Below are 12248 nucleotides of genomic sequence, written 5' to 3'. Positions count from 1 at the left end.
CTGCAGCTCATCAATAGGAGCCCCATCTTCCTTTGGAAATGACCTGATGTCTTCTCAGGATTCATGAGTTAGCTGGAATAACTGACATCAGTTAGAAATGGGATACAAAATGCAAGGGAAGTTGGAAATGTAAGGAATGAATAAATCATGTGTATGTACATTTATAAATACAATAATATTTCATACATAACATGGTTGAACTCCATGTATTGAAAACAGCACTGAACATTTCCCCCCCCCCTGGGTTGAAGTCCAGTAAAAAGTGGAATGCTGGAGAGGAGAGAGAGTCTTGTGTGGAAGTGTGTGTGCTGTGTGAGGGAGTCTTGTGTGGAAGTGTGTGTGTGTGTGTGAGGGAGTCTTGTGTGGAAGTGTGTGTGCTGTGTGAGGGAGTCTTGTGTGGAAGTGTGTGTGCTGTGTGAGGGAGTCTTGTATGGAAGTGTGTGTGTGTGTGAGGGAGTCTTGTGTGGAAGTGTGTGCGTGTGTGAGGGAGTTGGCCGCTGCTGCTGCCGCGGGGGCACACGTGTGCTGTGCTCTGACTGACGGGCCAGGTCATCGGTCGTAACTGCCATATGAGAACCACCTGGGCACCGCAAGCCTGCTGGTCGGAATGATCGGCCCGTTGGTCGGTAGATCGGCCTGTGAACGAACATGCAGGCTCCTCTCACACGCTGCTGCCTCGCGGTTCCTGCGCAGTGTGACGCGCCGTGAGAATGCAGCCCTGGCGGCCGAGCATGTGCAAGACATCACACCGCGGGTCGGCCAGGACACTGGGTGGAGGCTGCCGCCTGTCAACGACTGTGAGTGTGTGTGTGTGTGTGTGATGCCAGATGTGGACACCATGTCTCTGTGTCTCCATCTGGGAGTATTTACATATTTTTTTTCCCTTTTTGGGGGCCGCACAGCAAAAGCAGAAGATATCAATTTGAGATCCTTTTTATGACACTTTTTAACAAATTTGCAGGAGGGATTTCAACATCCTGTAAAAAGGGCCCCTTCCACGCAAGATGATCTTTACAACGCTGATAGCAGACCGGCGACATCTGGAAGATGGGCCAGAAAGTGATTCTGCTCTCCTCCAAAGGTTATTTGGTGTTTGAGAACAGGATGTTTCTTCATATGCAAGCATGCTAAAAAGAAATTCTAGTGGAACGTCGCAAAGAGAGGTTGCCATGTCCATTTAAATATAAACCTGATGAGCAGCTTTACTTGAAATATACTGGTTAAAAACAAAACTGCTCTGGCAGCAACCAGTGGCATCCACGGGCCGAGCCAGCTTCAGCAGAAAGCATCCAGCAGCAGAACACTGAGGAACGGTCCCAAGTGGTGAAAAGAGGCATGTAATTTAAGAGGCCGTGCCTCCCTTGTCCAATTCAAAGAACAATAAAAGACCATGTGCTGCCATATAACAGATATGTGTGAATAAACTGCATGTATAATTAAAGAGCACTACTGAAACTTGTTTTCTCTTTTGTTGATCACTGAATTGAAGTCAGACCACCACAGCAGGACACCATTTCTTTATTGTGGAAAAAAGCAACACTGGGAAACTCTACTCTGGCACAATTTTTTTTCCTTGATATTACAAAACCCCCAAAAGGCTACAAATCTTGATAATTTATACAAATACAACAAGTTCTCAAAAATAAAACATTTTTTTTTTTAAATTTAGTAAACTCTCTCAGTGCTCTGCGAGCACAAACACACACTCACTCACCGACTCACGCACTCGCACACACACACACACACACACACACACACACACACACACACACACACACACACACACACACACACACACACACACACACACACACACAGACACACACACACACACACACACTCACACACACACACACTCACACACACACCCAACTGCTTGGAATCCCTGAGTAGAGACACAAAATGAAAGGTCTGAGTTCCTCTACGTCTCCCACAAAAGAGAAACAATAAGAGGGACAGAGAGAGTGGCAATGAAGGGGTGGAGGGGATTTATGTTTGTTTTCAATCATTTTCACCATGGCAACAAAATTTGACTTCCCTTAAACATCAGTAACTAATAATGAATGGATACAAACTAAGACAGACAGACAGACAGACAGACAGACAGACAGACAGACAGACAGACAGACAGACAGACACACACACTGTGAGAACTATGCATCAATGAGAACATGAGGGGGAATGCACTACCTGGATACAGTACTACAGTACTGCACCCCCTCAGTTAAGGAGAGATAAAGATATCCCAACATTACACTGTTGCACTGAGACATCTATGTCAACAAAACAATACTAGCTGGATCCCTACTTTACTTTACTTTGAGTGTTAGGTTGTGAACAGTGATACTACCCGTAATCTCACTCAATGAAAACACACACACACGCAAACATTTTCCCCAGTCTTTCTTTGTGAAGACAACCAGACAAGTGAACCCACACCCACACCCACACACAGACACAGACACAGACAGACACACAGAGAGACACAGACACACCCACACACACACAAAACAAACAGACAAAAAAACACACAATTCAATTTACAATGCTCTGAAAGCAAAACTTGAAAAGTCTATCAAACAAACTATACTTTTTTGTAGTGATGTGCCTCCTTGTGATGTCTGAAATACAACACAGTCCCAGCTGGATTGCTTTCCATGGAATCACAAAAGACAAATTTGAAAGGAAATGAAGAGACCTTCACAAACATACACATCTTGCAGCTTCTTCCTCAGCAATATGCTCCCAGTTTGTTTGATGGATATTAACACTGCAAGAATAACATGGTAACACATACAGAGAATGGAAGCAGAAATGAGCGCTGAAATTATAAAACAAAATAAAGGAAAAAAGGAACAAGATGATTTAACACAATTACTTCAATATACTTCAGAAAAACCATGTGATTTAACATCTCAAGGCTTGTACTTTTAAATCTTTAAAGCAAGATAATGTAGCCTTTTATATATTATGTTTCATCTATACACTCCAAAATAAGGAATTACACAAATAAACTAATTTTACATATAGACAGTCCCTTCAACAATTCTGGTGCAGTGATGGACTGAGAGAAGCAAATCTGGTAAAGACAAACATGGCCAATCAGAACTCTCATTCCCCAGCTGTCTCTGAAAGAATTTAAATATGTTTTTATCTTGAGGATGCCTTCATTAACCTTAAGCACGATCTGATTTAAATATGTCTTACCTTGAGGATGCCTAACATAAGAAGAAAGTACCGTTGCTGTGTCAGGCCGTCACTTTCCTTCAAATTCCACCGAACAACAGTCAACATTAAGGGAAGCTCATTCAGTGGGCACTGCGACACTTTTGTGTAAGCTACCTCGAAGACGTACACACACAAACGCCATGTGAGGAGAAAATAAATAATATAAAACAACTCTCAGACTCTCTGCTAACACTTCAGTTATTCAACCTTCATTTTAAGGCAAAGTACAACTAGGTATCTGTCCTTTCTGCTCTGTCCTTAGAGTTAGATAATCACTTCAACACTTAAGTCCTTCTTATTATTTAGTCCGAAGTGCTCCACAGTCTGTCTGTTTCTGAATGTGCACCTGACAAAGTCAAGAGAACATTTAAGAAGCCGTTCAGAAGGCCATTGTGTCTTCCTTCCATGTGGCTGAAATTGTGAATTTTGGGATGTACTCAATTTCAGACGGTAGGAAAAGGAGTGGGTTATATCACTCTAAGACATGGAAGGTGATGGTAATGAGTGATTAACTGAACAGGCTGTGTGTTGTATGAGGGAGTGTAAAATGGACCCATACGCAGGTCACTGAACAAACTAGGCCTTCAACAGAGAGTTTACACACAGGACGCCAGACGACAGCTCACTTTGGAACCAGATCTGGTGTTGTGCCGATGTGGATCAGTCAGATCTGGGTCGGACCAACTGTACTATCAGCTGGAAACATCAGGAAACCTTTGCCCTTCAAGACCCAAATTTACAAGATTGGCGCTTGCACGCACGCACACACACACACACACACACACACACACACACACACGCACGCACGCACGCACGCACACACAAGCATGCATGCATACTCACACAGACAACCATATTTAACCGTACTTCAAAACCATGGGGTGTGTAGTTATATGATATTTGGTATTAGTTTATGATAGGCTACCATAGAAAACAGTCTCTCTTCAGTTTTCCACACAACAGCAAACAAGGGAACCAATGGTAAACTAGTGATATTACATTTCTACAATGTGCAGAGAAACTGGCGGAAACAATTTCACCAAGAGTTAATAATAATAAAAAAAACAAGAGAAAAACAAATTTACATGGCAACGATCCTTGCCCAGAGGAAGGCCTTATGGGTACTGTAGTTTAAATTTCCCTTTTTTGCCCCAATCATCTTGCACCAGCCCAAGGGCAAACCTTGTCCTAAGACCTGTAAGCATTAATAACAAATCAATCAATCAATAAAGTCTTAATTTAACACAAGTTTTCAAGTATGTACCAACAGCCCAGTTCAAGTCAGGTGCGCTGCTCAGCTGTGTTAGGGAGGATCAGAGAATCAGCCAGCTCACCTGGCTGTGTGAGCTTCAAGAACAAATAAAACAAAAGCACAAATAAAACAAACAAAACAAAAAATCTTCTCACATCTTGTCCATTGGCCACATCCACAACCCACTGTCTGCGGAAAGCAAGATAGTGGGGATGCTGAGCAGTCCTGTCTGAGCCCTTGTACCCTCTCTCAGTCCGCAGCACCATGATGGGGGGAGGGGGGGTTAGCAGAGAGGGCCTGCACCAGGCTTGGCTGTCCGGTTGAGAGTTTGTCTCTGTGTGTACGTGTGTGTGTTTCTGTCTTTATGTGTGTGTGTGCATGAGTGTCATGGTGCCCTGGTCTTTAGGCCCTGTTTCTCCATGATATTCCACAGCTTGCGCAGGTTGGACTGGGTGATGGAGTCGTCGGGCTTCAGCTCCAGGGCGCGCAGGTAGTTGGCCTCGGCCTCCTGCAGTTTGCCGTTCAGGTGCAGGATGGCACCAAGGTTCATCAGAGCAGCAGGGTACTGAAGGATGAACAAACAAACACACACACACACACACACACACACACCAGTGTTAATTTCGTTGACGAAAACTATGACGAAAAATATTCGTTAACGACCTTTTTCCCGTGACTAAGACGAGACTAAGACGTGACGAAAACGGATCTTTATAAATAAAAACTATGACTAAATCTATTTTAACTTTCGTTGACGAGACGAGACGAGACGAGACGAAAATGTTGGTGGTTGACTAAGTCACAATTGTTTTTTTTTTCTAAACTTGTATGCACATCATTGGTTGAATGTTGCCCGGTCCTGTATCTATCCCTCCTCCACTCCCTGAGATGGCCAGACATGCAAGTGACGCCCTATGGCTTAACGTTATGATGGCTGAAGTTCAAGCACTCGGTACTGGAAGACAAATAAGAATAGATATCTGGACAGTCTTAAATTATAACTTGACAGAAAATAAAACACAATGCACCGCAATAATTGGAGAGAAACCGTGTGGCTTCAAAATACATGGGAAGAACACAACAAGAGGCACCTGAAAGCGCACAAGACAACCCTGCCATTTATGCCAAGGTAAATTAGCTAGTAACTGTCAATGATAATTAGCTAATGTTAACTAGTTATTCGAATATATTAGCCAACGTTAAGTTAACTTCAAAGGGGCAGTCGAGTGTATAGGTTGTGTCAGCTTGGATAACTAGCTAGTCATTTTCGATTGAAACCTCCCGTTTGGCTTGGCAAATGAGTTCCAAAACTTTTAGCTAGCTAACGTTGGCTAACTATGAGGTAGCATAGCTAAGTTATACTAGCTATCGATAACTAGCTAGTAAACACATTGCAGAATGGACTATAGGACAGGCAACGCATGACATTAATCAAGAAAAAATAAATGAATATGTGATTGGTTTACATATCCTTGTCTATTTATGCAATTGTTATTAGCACTACTTTCAACTCTCAAACTATCCGTCTAGCTAAATACTGTATGTTGGTTATCAGATTGCACAGCAATTCATATGGAGGATATGTGGTTGATTTAACTAAGGCCAGGTAGTCATAGTAGTTGTATTGTGTTATCAGATCATTTGAATCTTCAAAATCTAGACTTGATATTCTCTTATATTTTAATGATAATACTGTTAATTAAGTATTGCCTTAAAATTATTATTTACATTGAATTCATTTGAATTCAGCTGTAGGCATAGGAGACCTGTATCTTAGAGACTAATTGCATCCACAGTTTACGTAGTGCAAGCTTGACTATTATGCAGTTGTAGACACAACACAAGGGGTCCCCGGGCCTGAGAAGGGATGGAAAGGAGTTTAATGTGACTATAAGATGGACTTAATTTTTAGTTTAATGTGACTAAAACTAGACTAAAATGTAATGAGACTTCGTCGACTAAAACTAGACTAAAATGTTCTGAGTTTTCGTCGACGAAAACTAGACTAAAACTAAGCAGGATAAAAATGACTAAAAGTGACTAAAACTAATATGCATTTTCGTCTAAAGACTAAGACTAAGACTAAATCTAAAATAGCTGCCAAAATGAACACTGACACACACAGACACAAACAGTTAGCTTAGCCCATTAGAAGAGCACAGACTTCTGTGGACATACACGAGCAATGCACAGACTACTAGATGGAAAAAAAACCCACAGAAATCCAACCATCCCCCCCCCCCCAACAAAATCTCTGTCCATCACTTGTTTAGAATTTCACACTTTCTTCCCTCCTGCACACACAGGCACATTGCTTATGCATGACATCAAGCCATAAATCCTCGCCTTAATGTTTCACACCCTCCGTGTCCGACCGCCTGGGGAATGGATTGGATTTTTCACACGCACATACACATACACGCACGTGCACTTATGTGCAGCTCATCTCGTCCCTCCTCTGGGGACCTGACTCGGTCCTGACCCAGGACATAGACACAGACCACGTCGCTTTAGTGGTTGTTTGGGTCGTCTTGTAAAATTCCGCTGACCGAGGATCGTTATTTCTCTTGCCGTTCGGACTCCTCGACACCCAGCCTGTTGTTTTCCCAGTGTCTAGTGTTGGGAGACTGATGTGGTCAGAGTGATCATTTCCAAATGTGCACAGTGTGTCCGATAGGCCGTCCAGCGTCTCATAAGAGAGATTAAATTGATGAATAAATCACGGCCATGAAGCGTAATCCCCTACACACACACTAACACACACTCACGAGGGCTTTCTTTGTTCTCTGGGCGCATGTAAGGAAACTTGGGTGCTATGGTGACCAGTAAAAGTTGTCCGCAGGGTTGTGGCCGCTGTGGTAATGCTGGATCCAACGTGTTAAATTAATTTAATTGACAATATTCTCCAATTTTTGTGTGTATGGGTGTGTGTTTCTGTGACAAAATGTCAAAAGAATCAGAGCGCAGTAACAGCACTATGCTTCAGTGACTTTGACCCCTCTCTCACACACCCACACACACACGCTCACACACACACACACACACACACACACACACACACACACAACGTTTCCTCGACTCCAGAGATTTAAACCTCAAGTTTAATTGACGAATACAGGAAGGTTGCCAGCTTTTGGCTTTTTTTTCCTTTTTTCTTCTCTTGGCTGCATATAAATAGATTATCATGGTCATTTGGAGTTGAAGCCAGTCATAAATTAACCAGCATCTTGCCCCTCCAATGAGAAGTCAAGCCTCAAGTTGCTCGGCCGGGGATCAACTACACACAGATGCAGGGCTCCAGAGCACACAGGACACCCACGGCAAAAATGAAATGCATAATTCGATTTAAAAATGAAATAATGAACTCATAATTAAAACAATTCGTTGTGCAAATGTTTTCAAGAGTCACTCCATAAGACAAAATGCAAAGAACGACTACACACAAAGATGAACGCATGTTTTTCTCCAAAAAGCTTTGGCATGAAACGTTATACTTTGGCATGAAACACACAAACAACCTTAAAAGGAGAGCTCAACAGGCACACAGCAGGCCTGAACACAGGGACACCTCAGCAGGGTTTCCACCTGGAGTTGTCCCATGAGAATGATTTACAGAGACATCTTCCGGAACACCGTGGTGGTGGTGGAGATTGGCGAGTGGGAAGCGCTGGACAGAATCACCAGCGCACAGACCCACACCCACACCCACCCACCTACTCACCCACACACACACATCAGGAGGACTGAGTCAGTATGTGGTCAACCAAACCACCAGGCACCAGGTGCAGCTGGAGCGGGCTTCTGTTCTCACCACCAGTGGCCCAGTACAGCACAGCAGCGGCAGTTATAAACCACAGTTACTTCTAGGGCAAGGTCAACTACACACACACACACACACACACACACACACACACACACACACACACACACACCGCTAACAAGTGAGAAACATGCACTGGACTGGTGATGAGGTAATGTGTATGTACTAGTATCTGTTGAATATCAACATGAAGTGTCGGACTGGTTGCAGGCGTGTGTGTGCGTGTGTGTGTTTGTGCGTGTGTGTGTGTGTGTGTGTGTGCCGGGTGGGGGTTGCTTAAGACTTTGAACTCAATGACATGGTTCACATACAGCTATGATGGCAATTGCACCATCTTAGAGCCAGGCCTGCTCCTACATACTCAAAGACAAGAGCACTATTTGTGTGTGTGTGTGTGTGTGTGTGTGTGTGTGTGTGAGTGTGAGAGAGAGAGAGAAAAAGAAAGAACAATCCGCTCCATAACTTCCTTTAAACCCTCAACCTAATCTCCTTCTCCTGCCGGCCCGCCCACCCCCACAACAATCTCCTGACCCCCCCCCCCCATCCCTCTGGCATGCAATCCCAGTGGCCCCTCCAGATGTGGCCCCCATTATGTGACCTCTCCAGAAACAGCTGCTCCAAAACAAAACAGGCAGGGGGTGGTGGTGCTGCTGGGGGGGGGGGGGGGGCGGGGGGGGGCGTCACATGTTAATACTCCTCACCCTCAAGACCTCCATTCGGTCCTGCTGAAGCGGGGGATCTGATGGGGGAGAGAGCGCTTCAAAGGAGAGTGCGCTGCAAGACAGCTCACATCAGAGGCGTAAACGGAGGGCACTTGAAGGATCACCCCCAAAACCCTGCAATCTGTTCTTTTAAGTGCACGCACTCTTGTGCAATTCTCAAAGAAAGCTAGCTAAAGTTAATGACAAAGGGCTACTAACTCACCCCAATGTTCTGGGATCATGTCTGGATCAACCTTTTTTTAGGCAAACAGACCATCTTATTTTTACTCTGACTGAGAAAGAGTGCACTGCACATCGAGGGCGTGTGTCTCTGTTAAATCTACCATATGTTATACAGGCAAGTGTCTGTCTGAACTTCTCTCTGTAAAAAAAACACTCATCTTGTAATGCTGAAGCAACATCAGAGCAGTTGATGCAATCGACCCAAATCCACAATTTTGTTCGCTAGATCATTGTAATAGCGTGTGGAAACACACACACAAACAAACAAACACACACACACACAACCAAACACACACACACACAAACACACACACACAACCAAACACACACACACACACACACCTGCCCTTAAGATGTGTCATGTGGAGGCTTTGGAGTATGATCTGAACAAAAGACCCTGTCGTGAGGCTGGGGAAATTGTACATTAGGGCTCTTTGATCAGCTAAAGCGCAGTTGTTGGCAGGTTGCTTTGCTTTTCATTTGCAAGTGTGCATCAACAAACTCCACCGAGAAGCAGGCCACTTTGTTGTGGCACGCGATGCCTCTCTACACAGCCAATAGGAGGAGGCCAAAGGTTGTTCACTGTACAGAAAACCGATGTACTGTATAATTCACATTCAGCTGGGCTGGGCTGCTGGGCTGTTGGGCTGTTGGGCTGTTGTATAAAAGCAACAAAGGCCACCTGTCCAAAGCTGCACTGCCTCCAGAGGGTCCCAGCAGAGTAAACACAGAGAGTGTGTGTGATGTGTGTGTGTGCGGTCAGGGGAGAGTGAGGACACATTTTTGTTATTGTGATTTCATAACTGGCACGTCACGCAGAGTTGACCACTGCGGAAAGCTATGCAATGCTGTGCCTGATCTCTTATGACTATGTTACAATGGACTGCACGTTCAACTTGTCTCAAGCTGCAAATGTCTGCATGCAGGCAGTGCTGGAGAGAGTGGTAAGTACTTCCTAACAAATGCAAGCCGATCACCTCTCCCTCTTGCAAGTGGATTTTTTTGGTGAGATTTTCCAGGCATTGTTTTTTTTTTTTTAAATAAGTGATTTCTCCGCTGACACGCGAAGCCGAGACGGCTCCTAACACGTGTTCGAACATTTCAAACAAATCAAGCGCTTGACGGTTTGTATGAGTTTGCCTGCGGCATGGCCAACTGTGTGTTTGTACTTTTACAGGGTCTTTTGAAGCGTCCATGGATGCTGCTCAAACAAACTTCTGAGGCGCCCCCTCTTCACCCTCCACCCCGGAATGCTTCTCAGCAGGCCTGAGCCTTTAGCACGCTAATGAGAGAGACAGGGTCGTGTGTGAGTGTGTGTGTGTGTATGCGGGTGTGCCTTTGTAGAAGTGTGTAGAAGTGTGTGTGTGTGTGTGTGTGTGTATGTGTGTGCATGAGTGTGTATGTTTCTATGTGTCTAAGTGTGTGTGTGTGCCATTGTGTGTGTGTACGAGTGTGTACGAGTGTGTGTGAGTGTGTACACAGAGAGCTCAAACCACTAAACCACCTGGCGTGGTTCTGCAGAGTAGCTTTGACGCTGTGCAGGCCCTGCTAAACAGTGAGGAGTCAAGGCCAACGCCCACTGGTGGCGGCGTTCGGCGGAGCGTCATGGAGCGCAGCTAATGTTCTGAAACACCCATTAACAGTGATCAGATCAAAACGGTGAAAACAAGACTTTATTAATCGATAGTTTAAAGCAAAAGAATGACCGACAGCATTTAAATGCAATTTGGGCTATGGGAAATGCCCCTAAGTCATCTTTATTAGCTAACTACTTGCTATAACTGGGTAACGTTAGTGAGATTTGTCTACAAGTGGTAACGGTTGCTAAGGAAAGAGAAATAATGTTTTTAACCCAGAGAGCCATTAAAGCTGGCTTAAATTGTTGAAGACGGTTGAAATACATGGATTTAATTAAAAAACAACTATGAACCTGATGCTCAGGCAATAGAACCGTGTTCTAAACTCTTCTGTCGCCGCCAGTGGGTGTTGGCCTTCAGTCTCCCTGCTCACTGGAACCAGCTGAATGCATCTACAGTGTGACTCATCCATCCATTAAAAAAAAAATCAGGATTGTTCATGAAGAATAAATCAACAGGCTGAAGATGACATGAGGTCAAGAGGCAGCATAAACTTTCCAATCCAGGGCTGGAGGACTATAAAGACAGGCTTTTATGACGAGAGGAACTTGTCACTGCGTCATCTCTCACACCCTCTTAACAGTGTGATGATGTGCGACATACATCAGCAATTCACAGCTCTGTTATGCACTGAACCAGTTGACATAGCTTGAACCAGTTCATTTCATCCCTTACTTACACCTTTGGGTTGTGCTAATTCACACATTTAGAGAGCCAACACCTGACAAGGATTTGTGCTGAATCTGGACTCTTCAATCTCACAATGCCTCATATATATACAATCATACAATATCATATAGTCTCATAGAGACTCTTCAAGCTCATATAGTCACTTTAGCTTCTGTGCTCTGGTGAAGTGTAAACTCTTATAGTCTACACGCAGGTTCGGTAGTTAGTAAGCCATCACTCTCATACTCTCCATAGAGGACTGCTAGTCAGTTAAGGTGAATAGTCACACTCATACTCACATTGGGTCTCAGACTGGCTGCTAGGCTGTAATACTTCTCTGCGGCGTCATTCAGACTGGCTTGCCTGCAAAGTGAAAAAGAAAACAGCAATCATTACTCTGGTCTGTAGATGTCTGAGGAAGCCTGGCATTTGCTGCATGGTTTCTGGAGAGAGAGAGAGAGAGAGAGAGAGAGTGTGAGAGAGAGTGTGAGAGAGAGTGTGAGAGAGAGTGTGAGAGAGAGAGAGAGTGTGAGAGAGAGAGAGAGAGAGAGAGAGAGAGAGAGAGAGAGAGAGAGAGAGAGAGACACACACACACACACACACACACACACACACACACACACACACACACACACACACAGAGAGAGAGAGAGAGAGAGAGAGAGAGAGAGAGAGAGAGAGAGAGAGAGAGACCAGAA

At 44.4% G+C, this 12248-nt stretch overlaps 1 protein-coding gene across 2 annotated transcripts in view; it reads right to left on the bottom strand.

Moving 5' to 3' along the window:
- Positions 1-1799: 1799 nt before the first annotated feature.
- tmtc2b (transmembrane O-mannosyltransferase targeting cadherins 2b) overlaps positions 1800-12248 on the bottom strand; it is a 125188-nt gene continuing 114739 nt past the window's right edge. For both annotated transcript variants that reach the window (XM_031564539.2, XM_031564540.2), the window contains 2 exons: positions 11850-11913; positions 1800-5045 (listed from right to left, as the gene is read on the bottom strand). In XM_031564539.2, coding sequence (XP_031420399.1) covers positions 4866-5045; positions 11850-11913 — 244 coding nt within the window. In that variant the 3' untranslated portion in view covers positions 1800-4865. The remainder of the gene's footprint in view (positions 5046-11849; positions 11914-12248) is intronic.

Source organism: Clupea harengus, chromosome 3 (assembly GCF_900700415.2).
Source record: "Clupea harengus chromosome 3, Ch_v2.0.2, whole genome shotgun sequence".
NCBI lineage: Eukaryota > Metazoa > Chordata > Actinopteri > Clupeiformes > Clupeidae > Clupea > Clupea harengus.
The sequence above is the reverse complement of the archived record's forward strand: the minus strand, read 5'-3'. Positions and strand labels throughout refer to the sequence as shown.